Genomic DNA, 14,507 nt, shown 5'->3' with positions numbered 1-14,507 from the left:
GTAAAGCCAGATCTAAATTACTAAGAGGTTTTGATGAAAGGGGTGTAAAGGTAGTAAGGTAGAAGGGCTAAAGTGCACATACTTCAAGGCAAGAAGCATCAGGAACAAAGGTGATGAACTGAGAGCTTGGATACCTACATGGAATTATGATGTAGTGGCCATTACAGAGACTTGGCTGGCACCAGGGCAGGATTGGATTCTCAATATTCCTGGATTTCAGTGCTTTAAAAGGGATGGGGGGGGAGGGGAGGAGGGGTGGCATTACTGGTCAGGGATACTATTACAGCTACAGAAAGGGTGGGTAATGTGGCAGGATCCTCTTTTGAGTCAGTATGGGTGGAAGTCAGGAACAGGAAGGGAGCAGTTACTCTGTTGGGAGTATTCTATAGGCCCCCCGGTAGCAGCAGAGATTCCAAGGAGCAGATTGGGAGGCAGATTTTGGAAAGGTGCAAAAATAACAGGGTTGTTATCATGGGTGACTTTAACTTCCCTCATATTGATTGGCACCTGATTTGTTCCAATGGTTTAGATGGGCAGAGTTTGTTAAGTGTGTCCAGGATGGATTCCTGTCACAGTATGTTGACAGGCCGACCGGGGGAATGCCATACTAGATCTAGTATTAGGTAACGAACTGGATCAGGTCGCAGATCTCTCAGTGAGTGAGCATCTGGGGGACAGTGACCACTGGTCTTTAACATTATCATGGAAAAGGATAGAATCAGAGAGAACAGGAGAATTTTTAATTGGGGGAAGGGCAAATTATGAGGCTATAAGGCTAGAACTTGCTGGTGTGAATTGGGATGAAGTTCTTGCAGGGAAATGTACTATGGACATGTGGTTAATGTTTAGGGATCTCTTGCAGGACGTTAGGGATAAATTTGTCCCAGTGAGGAAGATAAAGAATAGTAGGGTGAAGGAACCATGGGTGACAAGTGAGGTGGAGAATCTGGTCAGGTGGAAGAAGGCAGCATACACGAGGTTTAGGAAACAAGGATCAGATGGGTCTATTGAGGAATATAGGGTAGCAAGAAAGGAGCTTAAGAAGGGGCTGAGGAGAGCAAGAAGGGGGCATGAGAAGGCCTTGGTAAGTAGGGTAAAGGAAAACCCCAAGGCATTCTTCAATTATGTGAAGAACAAAAGGATGACAGGAGTGAAGATAGGACCAATTAGAGATAAAGGTGGGAAGATGTGCCTGGAGGCTGTGGAAGTGAGTGAGATCCTCAATGAATACTTCTCTTTGGAACTTGATGATGGTGAGGACAATATGAGTGAGGTTGATGTTCTGGAGCATGTTGATATTAAGGGAGAGTAGGTGTTGGAGTTGTTAAAATACATTAGGATGGATAAGCCCCTGGTGCCTGACGGAATATTCCTGAGGCTGCTCCACGAGGCGAGGGAAGAGATTGCTGAGCATCTGGCTAGGATCTTTCTGTCCTCGTTGTCCATGGGAATGGTACCGGAGGATTGGAGGGAGGCGAATGTTGTCCCCTTGTTCAAAAAAGGTAGTAAGAATAGTCTGGGTAATTATAGACCGGTGAGCTTTACGTCTGTGGTGGGAAAGTTGTTGGAAAAGATTCTTAGAGATAGGATCTCTGGGCATTTAGAGAATCATGGTCTGATCAGGGACAGTCAGCGTGGCTTTGTGAAGGGCAGATCGTGTCTAACAAGCCTGATAGAGTTCTTTGAGGAGGTGACCAGGCATATAGATGAGGGTAGTGCAGTGGATGTGATCTATATAGATTTTAGTAAGGCATTTGACAAGGTTCCACACGGTAGGCTTATTCAGAAAGTTAGAAGGCATGGAATCCAGGGAAGTTTGGCCAGGTGCATTCAGAATTGGCTTGCCTGCAGAAGGCAGAGGGTGGTGGTGGAGGGAGTACATTCAGATTGGAGGATTGTGACTCGTGGTGTCCTGCAAGGATCGGTTCTCGGAGCTCTACTTTTCGTGATTTTTATTAACGACCTGGATGTGGGGTGGGTTGGCAAGTTTGCAGGCGACACAAAGGTTGGTGGTGTTGTGGATAGTGTAGAGGATTGTCACAGATTACAGAGAGACATTGATAGGATGCAGAAGTGGGCTGAGAAGTGGCAGATGGAGTTCAACCCGGAGAAGTGTGAGGTGGTACACTTTGGAAGTCCAAACTCCAAGGCAGAGTACAAAGTGAATGGCAGGATACTTGGAAGTGTGGAGGAGCAGAAGGATCTGGGGGTAGCTGTACACAGATCCCTGAAAGTTGCCTCACAGGTAGATAGGGTAGTTAAGAAAGCTTATGGGGTGTTACCTTTCATAAGTCGAGGGATAGAGTTTAAGAGTCGCGATGTAATGATGCAGCTCTATAAAACTCTGGTTAGGCCACACTTGGAGTATTGTGCCCAGTTCTGGTCGCCTCACTATAGGAAGGATGTGGAAGCATTGGAAAGGGTACAGAGGAGATTTCCCAGGATGCTGCCTGGTTTAGAGAGTATGCATTATGATCAGAGCTTAAGGGAGCTAGGGCTTTACCCTCTGGAGAGAAGGAGAATGAAAGGAGACATGATAGAGGTATACAGATATTAAGAGGAATAGATAGAGTGGACAGTCAGCACCTCTTCCCCAGGGCATCACTGCTCAATACGAGAGGACATGGCTTTAAAGTAAGACATGGGAAGTTCAAGGGGTATATTAGAGGAAGGTTTTTTACTCAGAGAGTGGTTCGTGCGTGGAATGCACTGCCCGAGTCGGTGATGGAGACAGATACACTAGTGAAATTTAGGAGACTACTAGACAGGTATATGGAGGAATTTCAGGTGGGGGAGTTATATGGGAGGCAGGGTTTAAGGGTCAGCACAACATTGTGGGCCGAAGGGCCTGTACTGTGCTGTACTCTTCTATGTTCTATGTTCTATCTTAATATTACCTAAGTAATAACTAGTTGTATCCGTTACCTGAGTGAAGAACCAGATTGAAATAGTTGAATAATTTGATTTGTAATGGGTGATAGTTTGAAATTCTTTTAAATTAGTTAATTATTTTCCTGATTATTAGATAATCTGTATTTTGTCCCCTCTCTTTGCCGATCTGAAGGGGCCTGGGTCCATTCTTCATATCACTCCCAATGCATGGCCCCTTGTCCTCCTTTACCTTCATCTCCCAGTTTGTGAAGAGGTACATCTGGCTGTGATTAATATTCACACGGAAGTTAACTTAATCAAGGAATGGTGCTGACAGCGAGGTGCTTGTGGTTGAGGAAGAGGTGGGACTGAAAGAAAGGTACTTGGGCCGCCCTGGGGTTAGTTGAATAGGGAGGAGAAATATGTCCAAGCAAGTGTCCAGCTACACTCATCTCATTATTATTTTTCTCATCTTCTCATCAACTGCCCTCAGATTCTACCATTCAGCTACCACCAGTTACTAACTTCCATGCCTTTGAGACGTGTGAGGAAATGGGAGAATCCAGATCAACACACACAAAATGGTGGGGGAGCTCAGAGGGTCAGGCACCATCTATGGAGGGAAGTGAACAATCTACATTTCGCCACATCAAACCCACGTGATCACAGGAAGAGCAAGCAAACTCCACAAGAACAGTGGCCGAGCTCAGGATTGAACTTTGGCCTCTGGCGCTGTGTGACGTCAGTACGAGCTGTGCCCGTTCTGTGCTGTGAATGTGATTTGCTTGGCTGACGGTAAGCAGAAGAGATGAGGACTAACCAATCAGGAGGGATGGACTAAGGGGGTATAAATACCACCGGACTAAACATGCCCAGGCATCTTCTCTGCTGAAGATGGCAGAGTTTTGTCATTGAAACATCGATCTTAATTGATACCTGTAGCTGGCATGAAGCCCGAGAAGAGTGTATTCATCATATACGCCGAGAAAGCACTAGATCCTTTTTCAGAAGAGATACTGTATTTGCTGGAAATCCAGAGTAACACATACAAAATGGAGGAGGAACACCATTGTAGGAAATGTTGGAAGTCAGGCAGCATCTATGGAGAGGAATAAAGAGTTGATGTTTTGGGCTCATACCCTTCATCAGGACTGGAATGTCACCCTTACACCAGCTGCTGTGTCCTGGTGGCATTTGGGACAAGTTTCTCCAATCCGAGGAGCAGAAACAGGAACATTTTGAAGAAATCTGACCTGTGATGGAAATCCATGTATCGTGAATTTCTGAGCTACTTGCATTTGAAATGTTGTTGTCTTTGAATTTGTTTAACTTCAAGGGCTGGAAGGTTGAGAAAATGCATTTGTTTTCTAGGCTGAATATATTCAGCTCTTTTCATGAAGTAAGATTGTATCCAATAGAGAAAAGAAACTTTAATATTGTATGGGCAATGCCTAAAGCCTGGTTCAAGGGCATTGTGCTTGCAGGTCACCTCATCCTGGTCTTGATGTATTGCTATGAATTTTAATAAATCATTCTAGTGTTTAAGGTGTACTGCCATGTATAAATTAGAGATAAGGCTCCTAATTGTTTTGAATTCTTTGTTACGTGTAGGCTTTTGCTACGACCCTGACACCACTGTACCAGTCAGCTTTTACATTCCATCACTCGAGCAACTGAAATTGTGGCAGCCCTCTATTCAAGAGGATCAATTCAACAGAGCCGTTATCCCCTTAGCTCCGCGACAGCCTCCTCTGCAGTGTAATCGGCCAAGGACGCTGGTCTGTCATGATATGGCTGGTGGATATCTGAGTGACAGGTGCGTCTGTAAACATACCATGTCCGGTCATTGGCCTGAGAGTGAGGCAAAACACTGTGTGTAATTCACTTCGCACTGTTTTATAGTGAACCCAAGTAATCTGTCCCTTAACACAAAAATGGATTGTTATGGTGGTGTTGATAATGTCGATGATTTTATATTAATCTGCATGACTAATATGTAGCGTCATAAAGCACTACAGCACAGACGCAGACCCTTCGGCCCACCTAATCAGTACCAAACTAGTTCCATCGACCACATCTGGACCATACCCCTCCGATCCAGGTACTTATCCAAATTTTTCTTAACTGCTGCTATTGAACCCGCATCTACCACTTCCGCTGGTGGCTGGTTCCACACTCTGTCCACAGAATGAAGACGTTCCTCCTCAGGTTCCCCTTACATATTTCACCTTTCACCCTTAACCTCTCATTCTAGCCTTACACAACCTCAGTTAAAAAAAAAAGCCTGTTTGTATTTACCCCATCTATACCCCTCATAATTTACCTCTATCAAATCATTCTCCTACACTGCAGGAGGAAAAAGTCCTACCTCATTCAACCTTTCTTCAGAACTTGTGTCCTCAAGTCCCGGCACCATACTTGTAAATTTTCTCAGTACTCTTTCTACCTTATTAATACCTTTTATGTAGGTGATCAGAAACGGCACACAATACTCAAGTTCAAGTTTAATAGTCATTCAACCCTGCATGAATTCCCATGATTGCAGTCAAACGAATCAGCATTACTCCAGGGCCAAGGTGCAAGGCACAGTACCAACAATCACATACAGTACAAGTCATACATAGCAGATGTAAGATGGCAGTAAAATACAGAAATATAGTGGAAGTCCTTGAGTCCATGAATGCTGCAGTAGTCTGTAGTCAAACACAATGTAGCTGAGCTTCTGCTAAGTGAACTCTGGGAGGTATCACTGACTCCGGCATGGATGCCACGCCACTCTGTCTGTGGCCCTCCAGTGGAGCGCTGGGCTCCGATGTCTCCTTCGGGATGGCTGCAAGCGGGTGATCCACGTTCACCAATAAACCAAGGAATTGGACTTGCAATATTCCACACCACCAACATCCAGCAGGGTCTTGTGATTTGGGGGAAAAAAATGTTTAAAAAAGTTAATCACACCTTTTGTTGATCCTGTAGAAGCCGCTGAGTCAGACCATGCTGCTATCTAACTGGAAGTCCTGACTGGATAGATTCTCCAAATTTGCGTCACCAACGTCTTATACAACTTCAGCATAACATCCCAACTCCTGTACTTAATGCCCCAACTTATGAAGGCCAATGTGCCAACAGCTCTCTTTAGGACCCTATCAACCTATGATGCCACTTTAAAGATATTATAGATCTATATTCCCAGATCCCTCTGTTCAATTGCAATCCTCAGTCCCCTGTTGCTCACTGTAACTTAGATATGTCTGTGTGTAAATATTATTTTTGATATGTTCCCCTTAGTAATTTATCCAGTGGAATGTTGGTACCTCTGGCAAGGCCAGGAGTTATTGCCAATTTTTAATTTCCTTTGTGCTGAATAGCTACTGAGCCACTTCAGGAGACAGCAGGAGTCCTACCGAAGCCAAGCTGGGTAATGGTATAGTTTCAATCCTGAAGGAAATTGTAAACCTGATGGATGTTTATGGCAGTCTGGTGAATTCCTAATCCTGGTTATTAATATAGGTTTTCTTTATTTTTAAATGTACTTACCTAAATTTAAAGTTTCTAATTGTGGTGGTCAGATTTGAACTGCTGCCGTGTTGGTCCAGCCCTCGGGATTGCTAGTCCAATGACGTGCATATCGTGCAACAAGTTGCAATGAAATAACTTTACCTTTCAATTAGTGGAGTAAAGTAGGCAGTTAGTACAGACTTTTTGCTCAATGGCAGAGAGGAGAATTAAGAGCTCACTTAAGTGATATTAATAATGAACATTGTTGAAGGCAAGAGTGCATGTGTTTTTAGCTTGGGATAGTAGAGGAGGTGATTTCTATCAGGGTAGAGATTTTAAAGGGCTGGAGCAAGTGGAAATAGTTTATCAGTGTTTTTCCTTTTGAGGAGAAATATTGGATCTGTAGGTCCTTCAATGTAGGAAAAAAGGCAAAACTAACTGCTTGAGAGTTTCTTTTTCACTGGAGGAATATAAATTTTTGTCTATACTTTCAAGAATTGAGTAAAATACTCTCCTTTACAGAAGGTTCAGACTTCTCTTTGCTGATTTACCTGTTGATTTTGTAAGGGACCTTTTTAATATACCCTTGCTACGTACACAGCATTTCTTTACCTATTTTCTTACCTTGATTTGCAGCACACAGTGACCTCCGCAAACACCAGATATCCTAAAATATCCTCCCTTGCCATTTCAGAGCTTCACTCACCAAACAGTTTTTTAAAAAAAAATCCAAACAATTCTTTACCCAATGGCCCAGAATTTCAAAGGTGCACTTCATCCAGAGCATACTTTATTTTTGGAATACCTTTTTAAGAGGTATTTTTATAAAGTAGTATTCATTTGGATTCTTCAGGCAAGAAATACTAATAAATTATAACTAGAATCTTCCTTGATAGGCAATAATTACAGTAAACACGAGGAAATCTGCAGATGGTGGAATTTCAAGCAACACACATAAAAGTAGCTGGTGAACGCAGCAGGCCAGGCAGCATCTCTAGGAAGAGGTACAGTCGACGTTTCGGGCCGAGACCCCTCGTCAGGACTAACTGAAGGAAGAACTAGTAAGCAGACGGTCTTTAGTATCGAGGTTTGGTAATAGATGGAGAAAAATACCTATGTTGTCTTAGAGTCATAGAGTACCTTTGGCCCATCTGGTTTGTGCTTGCCTGGTCTTCAGTCTGATCCCTTCAATCTGCACCTGGATCATAGCTCTCTATGCCCCCCCACCCCTCAATCCATTTTCCTATCTAAACTTCTAAATGTAACAAGTGAACTTGCATCTACCACTTATGATAGTAACTCCTTCCATACTCATACCACCCTCTGAAGAAGTTCCCCTCAGATTCCCTTTTAAAAGTTTTACCCTTCATCCTGAACCTGTGACCTCTAGTTCTGGAGACAAAAGCCTGCATGCATTCACCCTGTCTATGCCCCTCATAATCTTGTATACCTCTGTAAGATCTTCCTCCATTCTCCTGCACTCCAGGGGATAAAGTCCTAACCTGTTCATCCTTTCCCGATAACTCAGGTGCTTAAGTCCCAGCAAGACCTTGTAAATTTACTCTTTTAATCTTGTATCTTTTCTCTAGGTAGGTGACCAGAATTGCACACAATACTCCAAATTTGGCTTCACCAATGTCTTATACAACTTATACATAACATCCTAACTCCTGTACTCAGTGCCTTGACTTAAGAAGCCCAAATGTGCCAAAAGCTCTCTATGAACCTCTCTGCCTGTCATACCACTTTCAAGGTATTAGGAATCTATATTCCCAAGTTACCTTGTTCGAAGCCTTACCATAAGACACTGTATGTTTTACCTTGTTTCGTCCTTCCAAAGTGCAACATCTCACACTTACATGAATTAAAATCCACCTGCTATTTTTCAGCCCATTTCCTCAGCTGATTGAGATCACACTGCAAGCTTTGACAGCCTCCCTCATTGTCCACCACACCCCCAATCTTGGTGTCTTCTGCAGATTTGCTGATCACATGTGCCCTCCCATTGTGCTGCTGCCACTTACTTTGAAAAGAAAAACAATTCTACTTCCATTTTAATCGAAGGGAGCAATAGTGTTATTTGCCATATATTGCAGCTCCATGTTATCAAACAATGCAGTTATATGTTTAGATGCAGCATCATATCCATCTCAAATTTTCTCTTTAAACTCCTGATAGTTTTGGTGCTAATGCATTGCTTTGTTTTCAGGTATATACAAGGCACGCCTGATGAGAATCCTTTCATCTTTTACCATTGGATGTATATAGACATCTTCGTATACTTCAGTCACCAAATGGTGACCATCCCACCGGTCTGCTGGACCAATGCTGCACATAAACACGGTGTTGCTGTTCTAGGTAAATATTGATGGATTTCGCAACTAAAATGCGGCGGTGCATCACTTAGCCATAAAAGAACACGTTTCTCAATGTGAAGACAATAGTCATAGTAGTCATAGTCATAGTCATACCTTACTGATCCTGGGGGAATTGGTTTTCGTTACAGTTGCACCATAAATAATTAAATAGTAATAAAATGATAAATAGTTAAATAGTAATATGTAAATTATGCCAGGAAATAAGTCTAGGACCAGCCTATTGGCTCAGGGTGTCTGACCCTCCAAGGGAGGAGTTGTAAAGTTTGATGGCCACAGGCAGGAATGACTTCCTATGACGCTCTGTGTTGCATCTCGGTGGAATGAGTCTCTGGCTGAATGTACTCCTGTGCCCAACCAGAATATTATGTAATGGATGGGAGAAATTGTCCAAGATGGCATGCAACTTGGACAACTTGGACACAAAGGACTTGCAATTAAATGACGTCTTATTGAGCTGTATTTAGTACAAGTATAATCCATTCAAAATGTAAAGTTGAGAACAATGGGCTCCCATAGAAAGCCATTTCTTATTTTAGTTGATTGGTGGATAAATAATAACCACAGGATACCAGGAGAAACTTCCTGATTCTTCAAAATATTTTTGTGGTGTTGTTTCTGTCAAAGGAAGAACAATAAGGCAATTCCTCTAAATTGGGAAGCAGTCCCTGAGAGCTGAGTGTAACATTAGCTTAGATTTTTGAGTTTAGAAGCTAGAGTGTTACTAGTTGATCTAAAATTGGTCCAACTACTACTGAATTATGGCTGGAATGGTTCAGAGGGAATTTTTTTTCCCTTTGACTTTTAGCTTATTTTAATTGCTGTCTTCATGGACTGGAGTGCAATCTCTGAACCATTTTCAATGCAAACATTGGGTTGGAAGTTTTAATTTCTTTCCCAACTGACTGTAAATATCGCTGAGTGGTTCTAGTTATCTTCTTTAGATCTTTTGTACGGTACTCATTTTGATTTCTTTCTTTTTTTTTAAATCTTTTTATTAATTTTCAAAATTACAAACTCAATAACAAAGTTGGTACACAGAGATTGGAAAAATGTTCATCAACATATATAAAATGAATTTTAAGTAACACAGATATAAAAGACTTCCAAACTCATAATGAGATTAAACATTAAAAAAGAAATAGAAAGAAAATATATATATAAACAAAAAAAAACCCCAAAAGAAAAAGAAGAAAAAAAACCCCCAAGAAAAAAAAACAAAACAGGGCTAGACCAACAGCTTATATCGAACATGTTCAACAATGTCATTAACTCCGCTCCTCTCCTCATATAATTCAAGTTTAGAAAAAAGATTCGGAAAGGTCAGATTACATCATATGAAAATGTTGCATAAAAGGGTTTCCAAGTTTCTTCAAATTTAACCGAAGGGTCAAAAATATCACTTCTAATTTTTTCCAAATTTAAACTTAATATGGTTTGAGAAAACCATTGGAATGTAGTTGGAGGATTAGTTTCCTTCCAGTTCAACAAAATAGATCTTCTCGCCATTAAAGTAACAAAAGCTATCATTCGACAGGCTGAAGAAGACAAAGATCTATGTTCTACCATTGGCAATCCAAAGATTACCGTAATAGGATGGGGTTTTAAATCAAAGCATAGAACTGTTGAAATAATATCAAAAATGTCTTTCCAATATTTTTCCAAAAGTGGACAGTACCAAAACATATGAGTTAAAGAAGCCACTTCAGAGTGACATCTATCACAAGTAGGGTTTATATGGGAATAAAAATGAACTAGTTTATCTTTGGACATATGAGCTCTGTGTACTACTTTAAATTGTATTAAAGTATGCTTAGCACATATACAAGAAGTACTAACTAATTGAAAAATTTTTCCCATTTCTCTGTAGGTAGAGAAAGCTGAAGTTCCCTTTCCCATTCATTTTTAATTTTATCAGATATATCTGGCTGTAATTTCATAATTATATCATAAATTATTGCTATTAATCCCTTCTGCAAAGGATTAAAGCCTAAAATTTTATCAAGAGTGCCAGAAGGATTGCAAGTCGGAAAGGTAGGCAACGTAATATTTTAAAAATTTCTTATTTGTAAGTATCTAAAAAAGTGGAATCTAGGCAAATCAAATTTCTCAGATAACTGCTCAAAAGACATAAAGCAGTTATCCAAAAATAAATCGCGAAAACATATTATGCCTTTCGTTTTCCATATCAAAAAGGCTTGGTCCATTACCGAAGGTTGGAAAAAAAAATTAGATATAATAGGACTTGATAACATAAATTCATTCAGGCCAAAAAATTTACGAAATTGAAACCATATTCGCAATGTATGTTTAACTATAGGGTTGAAAATTTGTTTATTCAATTTAGATAGTGCAAAAGGCAATGAAGTTCCTAAAATGGAGGCTAAAGAAAACCCTTGTACAGAATGGCCTTCAAGGTTTACCCAATGTGGGTTTGGAGTTATATTCCAATCTTGTGTCCAAAATATTAAGTATCGGATATTAATTGCCCAGTAATAAAATCTTAGGACAGGCAATGCCAAACCACCTTCTTTCTTAGATTTCTGTAAGTATTTTTTACTTAATCTGGGATTTCTATTTTGCCATATATAAGAAGAAATTTTAGAGTCAATAATATCAAAAAAAGATTTAGGAATAAAAATCGGTATCACTTGAAATAAATATAAAAATTTGGGTAAAATAATCATTTTAAAAGCATTAATACGGCCAATCAATGATAGAGACAAAGGGGACCATTAATGGTAAAAGGTTGAAATTGAATAGATCCCTATGTATCTTAGTAATTTTAACTCCCAAATAAGTAAAATAATCAGTAATCAATCTAAATGGAGAATTTCTATAAATAGGAACCTGCATATTTAATGGAAAGAGTTCACTCTTACTTAGGTTCAGTTTATAACCAGAAAAGCTACTAAACTGAGCAAGCAAAGTTAATACTGCCGGAATAGATTTTCCTGGGTTAGAAATATATAATAGTAGATCATCTACATATAGTGATAATTTATGAGTCTCATTTTCACGAGTAATACCAAATATATTAGGGGAGTCACGAATGGCAATAGCTAGCGGTTCCAAAGCAATATCAAATAATAATGGACTAAGAGGGCAACCCTGCCTAGTACCACGAAATAAATGAAAGAAAGGGGATCTTTGGTTGTTAGTAAATACCGAGGCCGAAGGGGTAAAATATATCACTTTAATCCAGGAAATGAATATCGGACTAAAATTGAATTTCTCAAGGGTATTAAATAAATATACCCATTCAACTCTATCAAAAGCTTTTTCAGCATCCAATGAAACGACACATTCTGGAATTTTGGGTGAAGGCGTATAAACGATATTCATTAATCTCCTAATATTAAAAAAAAGAGTAACGATTTTTAATAAATCCAGTTTGATCAGCAGAAATAATTTGGGGTAATACATTCTCCAATCTCGTTGCCATTATTTTGGAAAAAATCTTAGAATGCACATTCAGCAAAGATATAGGCCTATAAGATGCACATTTCAGTAGGATCCTTATCTTTTTTAAGAATTAGGGAAATAGAAGCTCGATAGAAAGATTGTGGTAATTTACCTATTGAAACTGCATCCCCAAAAACGTTACATAGCCATTTTGATTTCTAACTTGAGAAAAAAAAAGCATTATTGTACTATTGCAGAAATAATAGGGCATCTACATTTTAGCTAGGTATGTGGATTAGTACAACTTTAAATGTCTTTGCCCTGTGACTAAAGAGGGAAAATTGTTACTATTTTGAAAGGCAAAGTGTTTTGATCCTTGTGTTTCGGTTACAGGAACTTTCATCACAGAGTGGAAAGATGGGGCTGCAATCTGTGAGGCATTCTTGGAAAATGAGGAGTCTTTCTGTGCATTGGTGGAGAAGCTTGTGATGATTGCACAGTACTTTCAGTTTGACGGATGGCTGATTAACATTGAAAATCACTTGAGTGTGAGTAAAGTGATTTATTCTGTACCAAGGTTGCAAATGGGCTGGTGCCACTTTAAGCTAGGCACCAAGGAAAGGGATGCAGTCAGTGGCTGTTGACCAAAGATGACGACTTTGCTCTTAACTAGTATTTAGTTGATGGCATTTTCTGTTCATTTAGTGCCAGGCATCAGATAAATGATGTGGAAGGTTTGTGCGGGGTTGTGTGGAAGATGATGTAGGTAGAGGGTGGTGATAATGGGTGCACGTTTTAACTTTGTTAGCTTACGGTAGCTGCCATCTTAATATGCAGCTGTGCAGACTATCAGAAGTAGAAATCCCTCCCAGGTTCGTACATAGAGATACAAGAAGACAAAAGCTAATTTTTAGTCAGGGTGAGCAATAGCTTGGTCAGTGACAACACAATTTTGAGAAGTTCTAAAGAAAGAAAAGAAATAAGAGGTTATTCGAGGGGAATTCGGAGTGTGAAATCAAGATGGCTGACACTGGGACAATGGAGGGAGGAAGGTGCTTATGAGGCCAGGAATGTAGGCTTTGGCTTAATGTACATGGAGTTGAAGGGAATTACAAAGCATTAGGGAGGTAGTAAGAGACAAGATGATAGAAGGTAAATAAGGAACTAACAATGTATGGCTTTGGGAACTGAATAAGAGAGAGGCTGTTTGATTTGTGAGGAGTTGAAGCTTAGGAAGTCTGGCCCTTGAAGCAGAGTAAAGGTTTCCTGCAGTGAGGGAGATGGAGCTTATTTTTTGGCTGCTATGCTGCGCCTTCCGGTAGTAGCACAGATTTCCAGGCAGATTGAGAGCAAGCTGCCTCAAAGCTTTATAGCCAAGGAATTATGTGCAGATGCCAAATGATAGGGTTTAAAAAAAAACGATGCATAAATATTCTAGTTAACGATTTAACTATAAATATCTGGATTCTGTCAACAAATAGGATGTTTGTATTTCAACTTGAGCTGGTGTTCACTCAAGAGTCTATTTTGTGCAGAAGGGTACGATGCTTTGTTCCTGTCTTGTTCCTGCCTGCAGTAGTCAGCTGAATTTCTTCCAGGATATTTTGAGTCGCTCTCTGGATTTTAGTCTCGTTGTTGCTCATGGTTGTCAATTGAAAGCTTTGCACTGCAGAGCAGATTTTTAAAAGGCAGTCAGTTTTATGGAAGGGGATGTTTATGATGCCATTAGATCGGGAGGAATTGGTACTTTTATTTATAGTCTGTAGATTAGTTCTCAAAATACTGTGTGATTTGAAATAGTGACGGGAGGTATATTTTAAAAGAAATCAAACTGCTGGTTGAAATGCTAGACCCGGCTGTTGTTGCAGCTGTTGGATTCTGTTGTTTCGTTTGCTCTTGGTTTAAGTATTGTGCTTTATTTCGTGGGCTGGATGGAGGGATGTTATGGAATCATAGAAAATGTGTCATAAGGCCATATGACATAGGAGCAGAATTAAGCCACTCGGGCCATCGAGACTGCCCTGTCATTCTGTCATGGCTGATTTATTACCCTTCGCAACCCCATTCTCCTGCCTTCTCCCCGTAACCTTTGACACGTTATAGGAGACCATTTGGCCCGTTGTGCCTGTGCCATTTGCAAAGGAGCTACTCACTGTTATCTCACTTTTCATCACTAGATTGAAAGCCTTGCAGGAATGCACAAAAAGCTACTTGTTTAATATGATGAGGGTCTTTGGGTCTGCTGCTCTATTGGGTAGTGTGTCCCAGATCAACACAATGCTCTGGCTGGGAAAAGATGAACTATTCTATCCTCTCATCCTTAACGATTTTACATCTTTGCATCGTGGCTTGTGACCATCA

General features: G+C 40.3%; 1 protein-coding gene across 1 annotated transcript in view; it reads left to right on the top strand.

The window, feature by feature from the left end:
• The window catches only part of engase (endo-beta-N-acetylglucosaminidase), a 72,981-nt gene that overhangs the window by 3,967 nt on the left and 54,507 nt on the right, over positions 1-14,507 (top strand). The window contains exons 3-5 of the mRNA XM_072242126.1: positions 4,483-4,687; positions 8,576-8,724; positions 12,540-12,694. Of these exons, the coding sequence (XP_072098227.1) occupies positions 4,483-4,687; positions 8,576-8,724; positions 12,540-12,694 (509 nt within the window). The remainder of the gene's footprint in view (positions 1-4,482; positions 4,688-8,575; positions 8,725-12,539; positions 12,695-14,507) is intronic.

The sequence above is a fragment of the Mobula birostris genome, chromosome 24, assembly GCF_030028105.1.
Source record: "Mobula birostris isolate sMobBir1 chromosome 24, sMobBir1.hap1, whole genome shotgun sequence".
In the NCBI taxonomy this organism is placed as follows: domain Eukaryota; kingdom Metazoa; phylum Chordata; class Chondrichthyes; order Myliobatiformes; family Myliobatidae; genus Mobula; species Mobula birostris.
Note: the sequence above shows the minus strand (reverse complement) of the source record. Positions and strands in the feature narration are given on the sequence as shown.